Source organism: Mauremys mutica, chromosome 6 (genome assembly GCF_020497125.1).
Source record: "Mauremys mutica isolate MM-2020 ecotype Southern chromosome 6, ASM2049712v1, whole genome shotgun sequence".
NCBI classification, from domain to species: Eukaryota; Metazoa; Chordata; order Testudines; family Geoemydidae; genus Mauremys; species Mauremys mutica.
Genome location: NC_059077.1, coordinates 96,941,048 through 96,960,557, shown reverse-complemented (window position 1 = coordinate 96,960,557; position 19,510 = coordinate 96,941,048). Strand labels below are relative to the sequence as shown.

Sequence of the window (19,510 nt, the reverse complement as noted above, 5' to 3'; positions counted from 1 at the left end):
CTGACAAACCCTCATGTGTAGACAACTGTGTCAGTGGAAGAGTGCTTCTGTCTATGTAGCTTATGTCATTTGGGGATGTGGCATTCCTACAGAAGAACATTATCTTCTGTCAGCTTAGGCTGCACCTACATTAGGGAGCTATGCTGGCACAGGGTCCACAGTGTAGACATTGCCTTACTTCTTAAACTGCCACGAACATTTTCCAGCCAAGGTACAAGGAGTTTCATCTGCCCTTTAGATCATGACGAGAGATGAGAAAAGAGAAATTGATTTTACTTTCTCATCAATCCCAAACAAAATCCCTGTAATTTGCATGTGTGATTGGGTGACTATAATTTTGTAAGGCTGCTTTAAGGCTATTTAACTGTTCCAGATTTGGGTGTTGGGCTGAAGCTCAAGAGTATGAGGTTACAAGTTAAGGTTTCAATCACATTCTTGGGTACAGCATGAAGCTTGACAGTTTTTAGGAGAGAAAATGAAGAATAACTTTCCAATTGAAACTAAGAGGAACAAAGGGTTTAGGTAGGCAGAATGCAGTTCCGCAACTAGAACACACAAGGGCTAATATTGTTTCTGCTGAAAGAGTAATTGGATCTTCAGTTACAACAAGCTGTTAGGAACTGGGCTGGATTTGAACTGACAACCTAGAGATAAAAAAAGCTTCTGAGCTGGTACGGTTCACTTTCTCTCACACCCCTAACCCTTCCTTTTAATTCCTGCCCCTCAGGTTTTGGAGAGGAATGAAGGCTTGGCTTTGGGCCAGTTGCTGAGAGGACTACAAGGCTAGGACTTCAAGAGTGAGATGCAAGAAATAGCAGCCTAACTCTGATCTTCTGCATGGAGCCTCAGTTCAGATTTTAAGCAGAGATTTTGTAATGGTGTTGACAAACCTAAAATTGCCCCTTATACAAAATAGCACAACTGCCATGGCCTGTTCAGCCAAACGACTAAGTGACAACTATCTAGATGTAACTGTGGTTGTGCATCAGATGTCTACAAGTGACACTGGCATCTGTACAAACCTTTTTCCTGAGTCTACACCTAGGGATCCTGTGGGAGATTCCATGACTAAAGGCCTGCACACAAAAACCTCCATCAAAGCACGGTTTAGCTGTCAGACTTTGCTCTGTTTTTCGATTAAAACATCAAGGCTCTTCTAACAGCTTCCTTTAAAGAAGATGGAACAGGGTTGCTGCTTAGAGAAATTAAGTGATTTAGCATTATGTCTTGGCAGGCTGTAACTTAATGGGCCAGAATCCTCCTCCTAATAACTATTAAAATTTATAGAGGAAGAAAATCTTTTCACACTGCAGTTTTCTTCAATAAACTTAGCATTTTCCCACTAAGCAGTATTGAGTTTGTTCACATCTAATAACTGAACAAGACGTGGGGAAATACATTCTTTGGTGATAGTGGCTGTTTTAATTTTTCTTTTAGCAAAAAGGCACTGTATTTTCATTTTTCATACATGCAAAATGGTGACCCAAACCTACTGAACAGATATAAGAACAGCAAGGCTTAGCACTCTGACATGTACGTTTAGTTCATTTAAGAAGCACTACATCAAATACAGTGTTGGATCTTTAGCACAAGACTGTAAAACACTGGGCACTGTATTTCCCACTATGTTTTGTACAGTGCTGAGCAACACTACACAACAAACTAGACCAAACACTCTCCAGGAATTTCATGAGGTGGCGTATTCCCTCTGATATTTATATGGTGCCAGTCACAGTGGAATGTAGGTGCCAGACACAGCCTGAAATATCTCCCTGACCGTGCACAAATTAATTGATCATAAGAATGCTATATAAACCTCTTATAAAACAATAAATATCACACAAGTAACAGTGCAAACATCAATGTGCGGTCTACTTGTAATAATTAATACTTCAAATTACTTGAAAAATCCAAGAATTACTATAACCTTTTAAACCTCAACTTCCACTGAAAATTACTTGAATTACCATAAATGGCTCACATAGCACAAAGGAAGAAAAACAATCTAGTAAGATCAAGCACAAAGGCTATCCAACCTTTCCCAAGCCCTATAGTTCGGACTGCCATCAACTAGCTCTCTTGGATGGCTAACCTTGCTTGGATAAAAATTAAGTGATAATTAAATGAAACCAGTGTTAGAAATAATGACTAGAGATGATAGGACCCCCCCAAACCCTCCCATACAAAACTGGTAACTCTTGAAGCATTTGTGACTGTGACCATTACCTGCTGTAACTCTATAACACTAATAAAAGGATGTATTTTAAGTGAAATAATTAAAACAATAATTCCTAACAAAGTGGGAATTATGGAGATAATTGACCATCCTGAAGTGTTACACAAACTGCAGTAAAAGCCAAGGATGTCCATTGCTAAGGTCAATTATGATATAATTATCTGAATGACATTATTGCTGTTATAAAGTCTGTTCAGAGTATACGCGAAACAATAAAAATGGATGCAACACACATCACAGGAAATGACTTCAGAGGAATGCTAGCTCATTGACTGACGCTCACACTTAGGTCGGTGAAATACAAAAGCCAACGTTAGGATTCAGACTCACTCTAGTGTTTGGTTTGGTCCTTTTAATTCTTTAAGGGTGATGTGAAATCAGCAATATGGAGCAACTCAAGTATTGTAACTCCTAAAAAAGTCTGAATTAAGACTGTCCATACCCAGACTTGGCTGGTTACTGATTTGGGTTAAAAGGTGGACCAGCTTCCAGTCCTCTTTAGGGGTACCAAATGCAGTACAGTGCTGCACTAGTTCTAACCTTATGCCAGACAGAATGGAGTAACAATCACAAGAATATTCTCTCTGCCTGAAAAAACTTAGCAGCTAAGCCTTTGAGCTCCTGGGCTTAATTTTCCAAAGAAGTCCCAAGGCCAAACTCTCTAGCAACCCTCCTTGCCAATGAAAGAGATTAAAAAAACTAGTATTTTCCAACATGGCCCTTCACTTATTTTGTGTGTGTGTGTGTGTGTGTGTGTGTGTGTGTGTGTGTGTGTGAGTCGGGGTCAGCACACTATTTTGATCTATTTGTATAGCACACTAGCTTGATCAGAGTTAAGACGGGTACGTTTATTAGGGCTGGAATTTACACTAGACTAGACGCGATAAATCAACCCCCGCTGGATCGATCGCTGCCCACTGATCCGGCGGGTAGTATAGACATACTCTGAGACAGATGCTTGGGGCCAGGTTTTGGACTATCAAGCTATCGGTCAAGATTACTTGCCTTTCTCTGACACATTTTGACTGCTCAGGATCATTTCTCCATTGATCTTTTTCAGGCCTGGACTACACTACAAGGTTAGGTTGACATAAGCTTGCATGGACCTAGTTGCACATGTTCTGCACTTAAATGTGTCTCCCACCTATGTAAACGCCCCATTACAGCAACACAGTAACACCACTGCCCTAAGCGGCGTTGAGCTATGGCCGATGTGCTGACGGTGACACAGTGCAAGTGTAGACACTGACTTACTTATGTTGACCTAACAGTCCTCCAGCAGCTGTCCCACAAGGACCTACACTGACCAATCTAGTCACAATTGTGAACTGCACTTCCCAGAGAACAAGCCAGCTACATACTCCAGACGTGTTCCAGCTTGGAGTAGACAAGAGATATTGGATCTCCTGGGCCTGCGAGAAGAGGCTGTGCAAGCACAGCTATGGACCAGCCATAGAGATGTGGACATCTACAAGCAGGTTACACAGGAGATGCAGGAGAAGGTACTACAGGGACCAGTAGCAGTGCATCATGAAAGCAAAGGAACTGTATCAGGCATACCAGAAGGCCAAGGAGGCCGACAGTTGACTGGGTGATAAGCTGCAGACCTACTGCTTTTACAAAGAGTTGCATGCCATACTTGGCCGAAACCCCATCACCAACCCGCAGACAACCATGAATACCTCCGAGGAGCCCAAGCCAAAGACTCCTGACATGAACAGCCATGACAAGGAGGAGAGTGGGGGACATGCAAATGGTGGGGTTTTGCTATGCCACAAGCCAGGACCTGTCTCAGACTCCACCAGGGTCCAGTCAGTCCCTGCAGTTGAGCATAGGTGAGCCTGATGCAGCGGAAGGAACTTGGGAAATATAATTATATACTACCCAATTACAGTGATGTAACGATGCTACTCCCAAGTTAACAGGATACAGCTATCGACTGTTTCATTGATTTACTTGTACTACAAGAGATAGTGGTACCAAAAAAAGAGAGAGCGTTTTCTTCTTTTCATTCCCCTGTGGCAAGGGAGGGGCATGAAGAGCAGTTTATGTATACAGGGGCGTCACTTGAACCCTCCTGAGAAATCTCCATGAAACTTTCATGAAAGTACTCTGCAATCCTCTCCCAAAGGTTTCTAGGGATGGCCACCTTATTTCTTCTTCACAGTAGGGCACCTTCCCACATGACTCGGCAGTAACTTCAGTAGGCACTATCGCAATAAACAGGCTAGCAGCAGCATATGGGCCGGGTGGCTTTGGAAGGCCAGCAGCAGCTGTGCTCTCTGTGCCTTTGTTACCCTCAGGAGGAGATATCAACTAAAATCATCCCTGCCTGTGGAAAATGGTGCCAGTATTCAGTTCCACTGCCCTATCCTCAGTTCCATGCAACCAAGAAATTCCCTCCCTATTTCCTTAGTCTCTGGCAGGCCATACTCTCCATGGTTCATGCTGTGAATGGCATCATGCACAAGCACTCTGCAGAAGTGTCAAGAAGCACGTCTTGTTTAAAATCTCAGGGGAGCAAGGGAAGGGAGTTCTGAGTCTTAACTTTCACTTTCTGTTGTGACTTCATGGACAATGTCGTCTTTGGGTGTTTTACCTGCAGCTGCTACTGTTATGGCCTTGCGGCGTTTCCGCTCTACACCTGGGAATGCCCAAGCCAGATAAGGAGGAGAAAGAAGAGGACTCGGGATGACATGTTCAATGAGATCCTGCAAGCCAGTGCTGCATCAGACTGAGCAAAGGGCTTGGAGGGTGAACGCTGCAGACAGCCTGGAGAAGGAAAGAATGGACAGGAGGCAGTCCCAGCAGGAAGAGGAAAGAGTTGCACCAAGACATAACGGGGCTTCTCTGGCAGCAAAAACAGATACTGCAGACTCTTGTGGACCTACTGGTTTAACAAACACAATCTTGCCTCTCTTTTCAGTCTATGGAGAACTCTATTATAGCACTTCCCTACACTCTGCTGAACATTCCATGTGGCATCAGGGGCCAGATCCCTACCCCTGCCACTCCACCCTGGGGGACATTAAGCACAATCACAGCTTCACACATACTGACCTGAGAGAGCCACGGTTGCTGTATGTGTAGGTAAAATGGACATGAATGTAGCCCTTGCAGTTGATGCATTCTGTGGCAAGGTGCTCTGTTGCCAAAAAAGGGGTATGCGTGCTGTCTAAAACCCCACCCCAGTTCAGGAACCTCACTGCTGCAAATCCTTCCACTTTGTCCTGCACATTGCCAAGAGTCACAATCCTGTGTAAGAGGAGACAATTAATGGCCCTGCACACTTGCATGACAACAGCCCCCACAGTGGATTTACCAACTCCAAAATGATTTCCCATTGACCAGTAGCATTCCTGTGCTTGCAAGTTTCCACAGTGATATTACGACTTGATTCTCCACTGTCAGTGCAGCTCATATTTGGTGTCTCTGCACTAGAGGGCTGGGGCAAGCTTGACAGACAGATCCACGAATGTGGCCTTGTGAATCAAAAGTTCTGCAGCCACAGCTCATCATCCCAAACATTACAATGCAATCCCACCAGTCAATGCTCCATTCTTGGGCCCAGAAACAGCTGCTTCATCAATGCCACCACCAACCATAAATTGGTTCTTGCTATGCTCCATTACAGTTGTATTCCTGCTGATTCAGTTCCTCTCATGGCTCTGCACATACTGGAGGATTGTGCATCCTGTGTTTGCAATGCCTAGGACAACAGTGCAAAGCTGTGGAGGCTCCATGCTTCTGTCAGAGATGGCAGACAGTGAGAAGGGCTGGGGGGGGGAGTTGTGGTATGTTTTTAAAAAAAGGCGTGAAATTATGGGATAAAGATGACATTATGGGATAGATGCATTTGCACGCTGGGAACTTGACTCCTTGCTCCCAGTCACCCCTGAGAAACTCATTTCTGCCCCACCGTGCATTGCCAAAACATCCCACAAGTGCGCTGAACAGTGGCAGGTAGCATGCTGGGTTACCTACCCATGGTGCACCACACTTTGCATAGACACAAGCACTCCTGGTGAGTATACACCGTGCTGATGCAAGGAGCAAAGTATGCACTCACACAAGCAACATACCGTGGCAATTTTATGCCACCGTAACATGCATTGACCAAAGTTTGCCATGTAGACATGGACTGAGTCTTGTTAAAAAGAGATCCCTTCAGTGGTATCTGAACATGTTTTTCCTTCTGCCTTCCTGTTACTTCCACTCTCCTCTGATGTAAAATTCTTTCATCCTCTCCACCATTAACCCACCCAAAGTCTCAGTCCAGTGCATTTTCAACTCATTCTATTGAATCTTGCTTCAATGATTTCCCTCAAGAACTCAGTCTGCTGTTTGATTTAAGTTGAGCCCTCCTACCTTCTTCAAAATTCAAACCAACCTGCCTTTCATTTTTGTGTTATCCTTATAGACTTTAGGCAGAACTGTTCCACATCAAACTGCCTTTACATTTTCAGTGGCCATTCTATAGCTTAGCTAATGCCTCTTATATGAAAGAGGTCTCTTAATTCACTGAGGTCTATGGCCTTGTCTACAAAAGAAAGTCTTTGCCAGTATAGCTATACCTATATTCCTCCTATACCACAGAATTATTCTTTTGGAAGGGTAGTTTATACTAGTTCCCTGAATGAATTAAGCCATACAGGCAAAAGAACTGTGTTTGTTGGTATAACTGTGTCTACACCAAGGCTTTTGCTAGCATAGCTATGTTGGGTAGGAGTGGGGGGGAAATCAAAATGTGTCTACACTAGGGGGACTTGCTGGAATACCTATCCAGGTATCTTCTTTCTAGTACAGACAAGGCTCAAGTAAACGTATTGCATATTTTCACCTTCCATTGCCCACAACTCTAGTCACTCCCTCTGTTTACCCAATCAGCACCTTAACTCCCACTCAGCCACACCCGGACTGAATCAGTGTTTGCTTCCTTTTTCTCTGTGGCTAGATTCTCAGAACTCAGACGGACTGTCTCAGTAGTTTTTAAGTGTAAAAAGCTAGGAAAGCCACAGTACAAAGCTATTTCATATCACATGGCCCTGTCTGGGCTACTTGCATTGAGTTAAATAATCCAAGGTTGTGATGATTATCTTTTTATACAATCTATAATTAAAAAGGCAAACTTTGATGTTTTATATGGCATTTTACCCACGAATTTACTTCACTAATTGCAAAATTAATGAAGTTAATTAGTGGATAAGACTGTCACTAAACATCTGGACTTTGATGTTTTATGTGTCTCTGTCAGAAACCTGGAATAAAAAGAAAATGGCGTATGTGCAGCAGTTAACTTTCCATACCCCAATAGTTTCAAAATTAAAAATATCCAAAATATCAAAAGATGCTTTTTACACTGATGCTCTAGTTGCTCTGGCAGCGCCACTATAACATTTAATGTAATCTAATTAAATGAGAAGGAATGATCTAAAGGCATCCAAGTCTAGATCTTTAATCATAGTTACAATAATGGTGATAAATTCAAAATTAACATACCACTACTCCACAGTCTGAATGCTACATTCATAAACTGGCTCCGTGCTAATTCCAGTCAAGTATTTGAACACCTGTACCATCTCAGTTTTGCTATAAAACTAGGCTACACAGTGGAGGTCAGAGATACCAGGCAATTTTGAAGCATACTTCTATCAGCATGGGCTGTTGCTTCTCTGGCCTCTCCTGGTGTACAAGCACACAATGGCAAGGAAAACAGGTGTTTAAAGCAATGGCTGCAGCTGCTAGCTAGCCTTTCATAGGTGGATCTTTAAAATAAATCCTTTAAAATACAGCTTCCTCTGTAATCACTGACTGTGAGAGATGTAACACAGGTAAGGCCTAATCCCTTACTTACACGTTGAGGGTCAAAGGATAGGAAAAAAAGAACCAAAGCATGTAAGTACAAGCAGTGAAGTAGTTAAGGAGCACAGCTGTGAAGCAAAGACAAAAGTCAGGTTTGGGGGAAAGGATATCTAACCACACATACAAGGAGGACTGTAGCAAGGATAACTGGCATCTTTTGGTAAGGAAGGCAGTTTGAATAAAGAAATGGATGGGAGGTAGAATATTAGAAAAAAGTTGTGGAAAAATAAAAAGCTTTTCTGATCAGTTTATAGGGACTTCAAGGTTCAGCGATTACAGCTCAGCAGCATATATTTTAAAATTGGTACAACACAGAAATTAGCATGGTCCCTGTGCAAGGATGGCACACAAATTTGTGAAGCATTTCCATCAAGTCTGCTCTTGTCCACATCTGCCAGCTTGTAAATATTGAAGTTATCAGATGGCAACAGCCAAGGCCTAGTCAAACAGCCTCCATTCTAATCCAGAAAGCAATTCACAGGGTCCTTTCTATATCACCCAACCCGTTTCAATTTCTTCCAATTCAAAGCTTCAGCACACCCTAGACTAGACAACATACTCCAAAACAAATGTGCATAGAATGAAGAGTTTCACAAGGACATGTTAGCACACAATTATAGGTAGTATGTGCAACAGAGGACGTGACATAGTGAGAGAGCCCAAGGGTGTACATGTGCTGCAAAGGATTTCTAGCCCTAATGATGTCTGAAACAATAAGCATTCTGGAGTAATAAACGCGTGAGAGCAAAGGAACACAGACAGAACTTAACCACAAATTGCATTTCTGGTGTTTTAGAAAGAAGAAAAAATACATTCCAATATCAAGAATTAGTCTGTATGAGAGCAGCCCCAACATATAAAATACCAACAGTTACTTTGACCTAAAGCAGACAGACCAAAGGTCACAAAGTTATACAGATTCAAAAGAATTGAGGGTAAACCATCTCTGGGAATCCGAAGAACACCACAAAAGCCAAGGAAACATCAGATCCTCTCTTCTGTTCTCAAATGTTAAGGGGTTCCAGTTACTGAACTTTCATGCAATTTCCTAAGGCAGAGACCTGAGACACGTAGAGCAGCACCACCAAAATGGAAACTAAGAGAGGGGAGTATTGGGAGTGAGCTAGTAAGAGGGAGAGCAAATCACAGGATAAGAGAAGCAGTTCAACTAGCCATAGCATTCAATACAGCAATTTAATTGTGGACTCACCACCGTGAAAGACAGAAAGAATGATAGCCATCAGCCTGTCTTATTGGCTCTGAATTCTGCAACTCAGGAGCAAAGCACTTACTATCTTTAGGCATTGTTCAAAAAAAGTGAAGACTGACAAAATAATTCCAAAGCCCAGCATGGTTCAAGGACGTTAGTGGTAAATGCATTTTTATGGCAACTGAATTTAGACAAACACAGTTTTAGAATAGTAGGAAAATGCTAAAAAGAGAATGTTTTATACTATCAGAAAGAGCAATTAAATGCTTATTTGAAACCTTAACGTATAAAGAACCAATATGTAAGAAACATTTATAATAAGTATTGAGGAATCCCTTTGGAAAAAAAATAATCTTTTGGTTATAGCTCTAAAAAAAACAAACAACCCCACACCTAAGCACAGTAAAATACTTACAATTTAATTTCAGATTGTATATTATACAGCAAAAAACAAGCGGAATGTGCAATATAATGTCTCAAGCAACTAGGGGGTCGTAAAAATCACATCAGAACTAGGAATAGAGGTTATTAGACAGAAAACAAAGTCTGTGCCAAAGGTTTCAAAGCAAAAATGACCAAGCTGTACACTCAGGGGACAGTTAAGTGGATTCTCTTTTTCCTGAAGATTGGAACTAGCAACATCCTCCAGGGATGAGAACTCCCTATTTGACTCCCGGCTTTGATCAGGAGATAACCAAACACTAATTAGCTTTCTTTTGTTTCAAAACCACACAGCTCATTTCTGAAGGCAGACTCACGAGGAATTGCTTTTAAATTCTTTCAGTGTGCATTCTAAACAATAAATACTTTGCTTCCCTTCCCCGCTTTTCAGTTCCCTGAAACTGGCTTTTTCTTATTAACTCAGGCCTGGTTTACACTACGACTTTAGGTCGAATTTAGCAGCGTTACCTCGATTTAACCCTGGATCCGTCCACACAATGAAGCCCTTTTCTCAACTTAAAGGGCTCTTTAAATAGATTTCTTTACTCCACCTCCAACGAGGGGATTAGCGCTGAAATCGGCCTTGCCGGCTCGAATTGGGAGTGTGGACGCAATTCGGCGGTATTGGCCTCTGGGAGCTATCCCAGAGTGCTCCATTGTGACCGCTCTGGAGAGCGTTCTCAACTCAGATGCACTGGCCAGGTAGACAGGAAAAGGCCCACGAACTTTTGAATTTCGTTTCCTGTTTGGCAAGCGTATTTGCAGAGCTCACGCAGAGCTCATCAGCATGATGTGCACATAGCCGGGGCACAATGCCCAGCCCGTAATTTGTGAGAAGTCTATGACCATGTCCCTCTCATCACCGCGCTGCCATTGCCTCCTCGACTGGTTTTGCGCAAAACAATTGTCTGCCGTTGCTCTGACAGAGGGAGGGGCGACTGACGACATGGCTTACAAGGAATTAAAATCAACAAAAAGGAGTGGCTTTGCATCAAGGAGAAGCATAAACAACTGTCACACAGAATGGCCCCCTCAAGGATTGAACTCCAAACCCTGGGTTTAGCAGGCCGTTGATTTCACAAAACAAACCGGGTCAATTTCTTTTTTTGATCCATCTATCTTTCACATCTTTGGCTGGCAGCAGACGGTGCAGTACGACTGCTAGCCATCATCATCTCCTGGGTGCTCAGCACACAATGCTGCATTACGATTGCTAGCTATTATCTCTTGGCTGCTCACCAGAAGACAGTGCAGTAGGACTGCTAGCCATCGTCATCTCCTGAGTGCTCGGCAGAAGATGGGAATGACCTGGCTGAGTCACTCCCATGTCTGCCCAGACACCCTGACCGATCTCACTGAGGTCGGCTAAAAGAGCACCCAGGAATATGATGACAATAGCTACCAATCATAATGCATCATCTGCTGCCAAAAGGCAATGAGCTGCTGCTGTGTATCAATGCAGTCCCATGTCTGCCAGTACCCAGGAGACGTACGGTGACAGTGAGCTGAGCGGGCTCCATGCTTGCCGTAGTATGGCGCCTGCTCAGGTAACCCAGGAAAAAAAGGCGCGAAACGATTGTCTGCTGTTGCTTTCACGGAGGGAGGGAGGGGCCTGACAACATGTACCCAGAACCACCTGCAACACTGTTTTTGCCCCATCAGGCATTGGGATCTCAACCCAGAACCCCAATGGGCAGCGGCGACTGCAGGAACTGTGGGATAGCTACTCACAGCTACCCACAGTGCAACGCTCTGGAAGTTGACGCTAGCCTCAGTACTGTGGACGCAGTCCGCCGACTTAATGCACTGAGAGCATTTTGTGTGGGGACACACACAATCGACTGTATAAAAACGATTTCTAACAAACCAACTTCTATAAATTCGACCTAATTTCATACTGTAGACCAGGGGTCGGCAACCTTTTGGAAGTGGTGTGCCAAGTCTTCATTTATTCATTCTAATTTAAGGTTTCGCGTGCCAGTAATACATTTTAACATTTTTAGAAGGTCTCTTTCTATAAGTCTATAATATATAACTAAACTATTGTTGTATGTAATAAGGTTTTTAAAATGTTTAAGAAGATTCATTTAAAACTAAATTAAAATGCAGAGCCCCCCGTACCAGTGGCCAGGACCCAGGCAGTTTGAGTGCCACTGAAAATCAGCTCGCGTGCTGCCTTCGGCACCTGTGCCATAGGTTGCCTACCCCTGGTGTAGACATACCCTCAGGTTACATTCATGGGGGTGTGGGTGGGAAGGCATCTGGTCTCAGTTTTCAAAGTTGTGGCTCTCATCCCTTACACCCATGGTGCAGCTAAACTGCTTGAGGCAAAAACCTTGGTTTTCTGTCTTTAAAGTATCTTTACTTCTATATAAATAATAAAAACAATTATTAACGTGACCTACTGAAGAAATGATTTGGGACATCCAAAATTATATTAAAAGTTTTACCAGCGCAGTTGTGCTGATACAAGTTTGTAGTGTAGGTCTGCCCTTACACTATTTGGGCAGCCATCTTTTAAAGCTGAACACTCAATGAATTAATTAACTAATCATTGCATTAACTGGGTGCTAAAAATATGAACAGGTGGTATTGAACAAGGCTGAAATCCATCTCTCTTATTTGTATGCAACATACTATATGAAATTCCAGTGAAATATTGCCAAGTAATCTTTGATCACTACTGCTCTGCTTTCCAGCCCAAACAACATTCAAGCACATTACCGGTGCCTGACTTCATCTATTGCATTTTCTTAAGAATATAAAACAACTGTGTCAGAAGAGGCCCTAATTCAGGAAACTATCCCTATTCAGTGAAGCTCTCAAGCATGTGTTAAACTTTAGGCATGTGTTTAACTTCACTGAAGTCAGAAAGTAGCTAAAAAGTCTGAGGGATTTAAGCATGTGCGTAAGTGCTTTTCTGAATTGGGGCCTGAAAGCCCAATTTGTTACAAAAAGAATTTTCCCAAGAATAGCTCTTTAAACCAAGGATTCTAGTGGATAGAGTTATGGGAGAAGAGCTCTTCCAACAGTCTTGAAGCATTACCATCCAAGGCAGGGCCCAAAGTGAATCCACTATACATACCACACCTACTTCAAAACAGCAGGTAAATATATACAACAGTGCTTGTGCAAACTTTTTGATGTGCAACAGACTCTTTAACATCGAAGAATTATGCAAGAGGCAGCAGCAGCTTTTACTTTGCTGTGCCTTTCATTTTTTACATTAGACAGGTCACTCAATTTTTTAAAAAAGTTAAAAGCATGGTCAAGTACTCACTTTAGTCTAGCTAGAAATGTTTTGATGTCAGCAATGAGCAGCCAATAAATTTTTAATTCAGGCTAGAGCAACTGAAAAACACAACTCCATGTCTTGTACTCCCCTACATCCTGTCAAGTAGTTAAGTGTGATAACTGGCATTCATATACATGACCTTCTGTTCTACTCAAATGAGTTATCTTTAGATGCTTTGAGAAGACTATTCTCTTATTTAAGTACTTCATAATATGATCCATCTTTCCTCTTGCTTTTGTTAAGAAAAGACTGCAGTAATCCGCCTAAAACAGTGTTCTGGCAAACACTCCTAAATTATGTAATTCACCAGGTTCAACTCTGCTGTTACAATCACTTTCAAGGAAGACGGGTATAATACATTATCATTAGGTTATACAATCCTGAGTTGAATTTTCCTTGGCTGAATTCCTAACATTTTAATGCTGAAATTGATCTGTTTTAAAAACCATCATGTGAAAGGTTTTTAAATACCATACATACTCAAACTCTTTATTTTAAATGGTTTAGAAATGAGCTTGTATAAACAAAACAAAATAAAGCTTCTGTTCTCTAATCTCGCATTAAGTACATTTTAAACAACAACAGGCATATTTCCAAACAAACTATTGCAGTGTACAAATTACCCAGCAGGGATAAAGATAACAATGCCTCTGGTGTGGGTTTAGCTACTATAGCAAAGCCAGATATTTCATCTGGATTGTCTTGGAAACCATAATGTTTCATTTACTTATTTATAAAAATGAAAGGTGTTCATTCCAGTTTGGGATGAACCCTGAGAAGCTGGCATTAACAAGTTCACTTAAATGACAATTTCAGGGTGTTTCCTATTTACAAGGTAATACTGTACGCTGGATTAAACAAACAAGTGGAGGTCAAAAGGGCCAAGAAATATAATTAACCCAAGATACATTGATTACTGAGTTCAGATAAAGGACCCAAAAGTTACTTTTATATTGAAATGTGCTCTCCATCTTCTCAACCCACCACTCTGACCAACATGTTCAAAATTGGTGCCTAAAGTCAGGTGCTCAAGCCCATATGCAGACATTTACGTAAGTGACTTGATTTTCAGAAATCCTGAGTGGCCAATAATTTAGGTGACCAAATATGCATGTTAGTGTTTAACTTTAGGGTTTGGCTATGAGGGTTCAATCCAGACAAGACTGACATCATGCTGCTAGTTGGGGTAAACAAGCAGAAGAGCTGGTGAAGGTTATAATGGCTACAATGGCAGTAAGGAAGCATGGCTATAATTTGTAATACAGGTTCACAAGTAAGGAGTCTTGTTAGATCATGTACTGCTTTGGTAGCCGTTCATGTCAAATGCACTTTTTCCTCCTATTGTTGGTAAGAGGAGCGTGCCCTTTACTTTTCAATAGAGATCTTACCATAGTTAGCCACATTTTTGTCACTTCCAGCCAAGACTGGTATATGGTTCTCTTCATATACCAACAGGACAGCGAAGTTAAGCAGGTACCAACATTCTATGCTACTAAGAAGGACTTTTATACTGAAAGTACAAAACACTGCTGTGGGTTTCCAGGTGGAATTTAAGTGCTTGGTTTAAAGTTATAAAACCTTACCGCAATTTAAAGTTAAAAGGTCCCAGAGACTGTCTCATGTCCCATGCAATGTCATGTTGGTTGCTCTCAGGGATAGTTATGAAGCTACAGCCCAAAGATATCAACAAGATGAATCCTTCTTCTGTATAGGGGTCCTTAACTATCAAATTTGATTCCTACTTGGTTTGCTAGTGCCCAGATGTGTTACCTTCTGGTCATGCTACAAACCTACAGGTTAAAACATGGGCCAAAAGTACTGTTTCTACTTAATTTAGATGTAGGCATAGTCTTGTGAACTGTAAAAGACCAAAACATTTTTGCAATGGACACGAAGTTATCTTCCGCTGAACTTAAAGTAACTGAAGCCACAATTCATCTAAAATTTGACTGCCATATAAGACTCCAAACAAAGTTTCATGAAGGAAATATACAAAATTTCTATAAATGGCAACTGAGTGCCAGACAGTCAGTCACGCAAGGCGGCGGCGATTTGTGCACGTCTCTTTGGAAGTACTTATTTTTTAAACAAACCCTTCCTATCAGGCATGTGAACAAAACAAAACCATGCAGCTGCCTAATAAATTCAAACCTGTATTCCATAGTGCATGTGGCCACCTCAAAGATAGAACCAGATGTACAAATACGCTGATTTCACAGATACAGAGCCAGTCTTCCCATTGACATTCCTTTCACTGGAGCCCTTAAATTATGTGTTGTTTTTCATTGTGTTTTGTGTAAAGCACTGTTCACACTTATAGCACTCTATACATAAACAGAGATGGAACATGTGCATTTATCTGATGACAATCCAATGTAAATTATATGTAAATTAGGTGCAGCCCAGAGGCGCATGACAAATTGCCAATGAAGACCTTTTTTGCTATAAGGTTGTGTACCACAGGCATATCCCTCTTTTTCCATTTTCCAACCCTAATCATATTACTTTACACTTTTCCATGTTAAATTACTTGAACACTTTCACACCTATGCTCTCATTTTTACTTGGTCTCTTTAGGATTCTATTCCCCACCTAACTGACACCAGGACATCTTATACTTTGATGCATTCCTTTATGATGTGAAGGCGGCCACAACCAAACAAGATCTAAGCAACATACCACGTGTCTCTCTCTCTCTCTCTCTCTCTCTCTCTCTCTCTCTCGCTTGGTCCTGTGACCATTCACCAGTATTCCCACACGAACGCAAACTCTTTACAACACTAACTTGCCCCAGCGTTCAGTTTCAGACTTTCCAAGTCTATTGTTCTTCCGAGTAGATGACTGCTTTGGGCAGAACCTACAGGTCACTGGGGGAAATCGGATTAATCTGAAAGCTTTTCTAGTACCACTCCCTTGACTCTGTGCAGCAGACATAGGAGGAATGGATTTCATATGAAATCAGAGAATGATCCATCTGTGTTAAGAAACAGACACAGCCCTAGAATATTTACAAGTTGTTTCCCTACCTTTTCTCATTACCAAAAATGGATTTCCCAAATGCTCTGAAGACAGAATTCTGGGTACGATACTTATTTTTGTTTAGGTGTTCACCTTTCACCGATTTCTCACTTTTTCCTCATTCAAGTTTTAAAATTTGCTATGAGAACTTCTTAGGGCCATCTGAGACTCGTTCAGGATATTCCCTGGAGATCCAGAGAAAATACTGTTGCAGAAGAAGCTCTATTGGGATGCACTGTGCATAATCTATTTACAGTAACATCACCACCAATTCTTCTAAACCCTCCAGCACAGGAAATGCTTGATATTTCTTCACTTTCTTTTTACATTGGTAGGATTAATCAGCAATTTGGCCTCTGATCCCGCAGTGTTTAGCATGTGGGCAGACTGCTGCACCATCTGAAGTTAGAGGGGCTGTGTGTGGACGCAGTAGACCCCAGACATAATATATGCAGCAGAACTGGAGCCTCAACTGTGGCAGTTGTAAAAGGCAATTTTATTCCCATCCTCCCATATCTTCTCTTCCTTTGTAGCCACAAAAATATGAGCAGGAACAATATTACTACTGTGGCACTGGAAAAAAAAAAGTGACTATCAAAAGAACCAGGTGCCCTATAAGTGCATGCAATTTTCTCCCCACACTGGGATTTTGTGATAATTATGTGAAGGCAGGAGCCAAATACTTTTGACAGAAAACCTTGCAAGGTTCTGCTCATGCTGGAACATTAGCTCACACTGGACATAGAGCAGTGGCAAGGAATGCCTACAACCATTTTCAGACAGGCAGGAGACCCTGCTGCCCTTTCAACTCAGGTGATGCCCCTACCACTGTGATTTACATCTTTGATACTCCCACACTGAACTGTCTCTCACTCTACATGGGGTTGAGTACTATGTGAAAGCTTCAGCTCAAGCAATATGTAGCAACTCTACGGCTGAGTGATAAAAGACCTTCAAGATCATATACCATCAGTGCTGCAGCACATGCATGCCACTGGCTCCCTGGCTGTTTCAGGATCAAATTAGAAAGTCCCAGTCCTTCAAGACCGCTTCCCTCCACCCATGACTCACAAGACAGGGGGACAATGCATTAAGAGTCTCAGATACAAGGCAAAAATATGCTCACACATACTCCTAAACAGAGGAAATCAGAAGTCTGAGTCTGAGGCTGTGTCTAGGGATACAAGACATAGCTCTCTTCAGTAAAGCCTTCGCAAGGGACACTATCTTCCCCCACAGCCGAGCTACAAGATAGAAGTTAAGATGACAGAAAGAAGAGCATGGATTGCTACACTGGCAGGGGGGGGATGAAATGGGCACAGCCAGGGCCACCTTCTCTCCAGCATCATGCAGAGAAACTCCCCATATACCCAAACTTCCCCCTGTGCTCAATCATTTTCAATCACATGATGTTGTCCAGTAACCTGCATTGATAATTCCCCATGAATAGGATGCCAACATTATCATCCAAAGCTATGTTGTTGACATGCTTTTGCTATTTCACTAAAAATACCATTAATTTTCTGGCTTCACAACAGCTGAGCTACTCTGTATTTGAATATACAAAAGAGTATTTTGTTTAAACCAAATTAAAAGCGTTCCAGTAAATGACTTCAATTTTGCTGGCTATACTATTTCAGTGTATACTGTTCTATTTAATCCTCCAACCGCCCCAATTCCACTCCCCCCTTTTTTACATTTAATCCTTTCATGCACAGAACTGGATTTGCCCAGTAAAACAACCCCAGCCACAAATAGATGCTCCAAAAATTACCTACGGCCAAAGAGTTAAGGCACTGGTGATAGTGCCTCCACTATGCTTGATTCACCTTTATTTGCCAAAACATGTTTAACAGAAATTGAAATTGGAAAGGGGGGTGGGGGGAGGAAAAAAGAGCACAAACACTAAATACACCTTCCATTGCCTATCCAGATAAGTGTCCACATTCCCCATTTAAGTCAGCATGAAAACCAGCATTACTGCCAAGCCCTCCTGGCATCTCACCACTTTATTTGTTCCCATTTGTATCTAATGCTTTTGTCAACAGTTCAACAAAAGTCAAAGCAAACAACCCACGACAAACACTGGGGGTAACAGCAACAAGCATGAATCCTTCACAATTATCCAGCCCAGCTGCTCAGTGCCTGTCCAGGCTGCTTTCATTTACAACAATGTCAACAAAAGGCTGAAACCCAATAACTAGGTGGGTCAATACTACCACTGTAAACCCTCTGGAGAAGGGAATGCTGTTCTCCTGCTTTACAGCTTCAGCAAACATGCAGAATAATTCAGTCAGATAGACAAGTGCTTGTCTAATCATTTGTTGTGTGAATTATTCAAGGCTTTCCACATAAACTACTAAATGATGTCTTTTCAAATATTTCTGAGGAACCACTGGCTGTCTCATTGTAGAGGAGGAAACAGACAAGCTCTGACATAGCAGAGGACAGTTGTAACCTATGACCTTAAAAAGCATAATGTTCAGTAGGTTCGGTGCTTCTGTGCCCAGTGCTCCTGGCACAATTACTGTAGAGAGGATGAGGGGCTTTGAACCGTGTAAAACAGAGTTCTGGCTACTCATGCCTGTGAATTTATTAATCCCAATGTATTATTCATTTACACACAAACATACACATAATATTAAGGTTGTAACATAGGTGCAAATTGTAGAGACTGATCTCCAGGGATTATTTAAAACTAGGTACAAGTCATAAAGAACATAGGCACAAAGCAGGCACACACGAGTTTATTCCCAGCTTTGCCTCTGACTTAGTGCGTTTTCTCTGGCAAGTCCCCCCTCCCCATCTGTAAAATGGGTATTAAATGTACTTATCTCACGGGGTTTTCATGAAGATTAATGTTTGTACAGCTCTTTGAACATGTAAGCCCTAGTCAAAAAACTAGGTGATAGGTAAGTGCTCAATATTACATTTTCCACCACAATTCTCTCTCCACTTTGTGCACAGGAAGCAGCAGCCAACTTCAGATGTTAATTTCCTTGTTTTTGTTGGCTGTGGCCACAACTTCATTATGTCGTCAATACAATATTTTAAAATACACTTTTTTTAAAAAACAGGATCAGGTAGTTAACAAAAGTTTGCTTTAAATCACATTATTGGCAGGAGTAACACTGTGTATATACACCACTGTTTTTTTTCCTAAGAACAGTTTACACAGACGTCTCAGTTTAGAGTTGGTGAGATACATAACTTGAGCTAGAACACAGTATCAAAAACACTTATGAATATTTTATTTTTGACATCTACAGTAGTAGTGGTGCAAGCTAAGTAGCTAGTTTTCCCAAAGAGACTATCTGGTTGTTTTAAATTTTAGCAAAATGGTAACAGCAATTCTTACCATATTTCACATTAAACTGCACAGTTTTGTCTTTATAATTAAGGATCACATCACAATTTTCTTAGTGGGATGTTCATCTCACTGTATTGG

The 19,510-nt window shown here is 41.7% G+C and overlaps 1 protein-coding gene and 1 non-coding gene across 8 annotated transcripts in view; one reads left to right on the top strand and one right to left on the bottom strand.

Moving 5' to 3' along the window:
* TLE4 (TLE family member 4, transcriptional corepressor) overlaps positions 1-19,510 on the bottom strand; it is a 114,774-nt gene that overhangs the window by 18,886 nt on the left and 76,378 nt on the right. For 4 of the 7 annotated variants that reach the window (XM_045021299.1, XM_045021301.1, XM_045021300.1 and 1 more), the window contains one exon: positions 5,297-5,491. The exons of the other annotated variants lie outside the window; for them this stretch is intronic. In XM_045021299.1, coding sequence (XP_044877234.1) covers positions 5,297-5,491 — 195 coding nt within the window. The remainder of the gene's footprint in view (positions 1-5,296; positions 5,492-19,510) is intronic. 7 annotated transcript variants of the gene reach the window in all.
* On the top strand, positions 8,372-8,473 carry LOC123373455. The gene has a single exon (XR_006580736.1). It is a non-coding gene; the product is annotated as a U6 spliceosomal RNA (small nuclear RNA).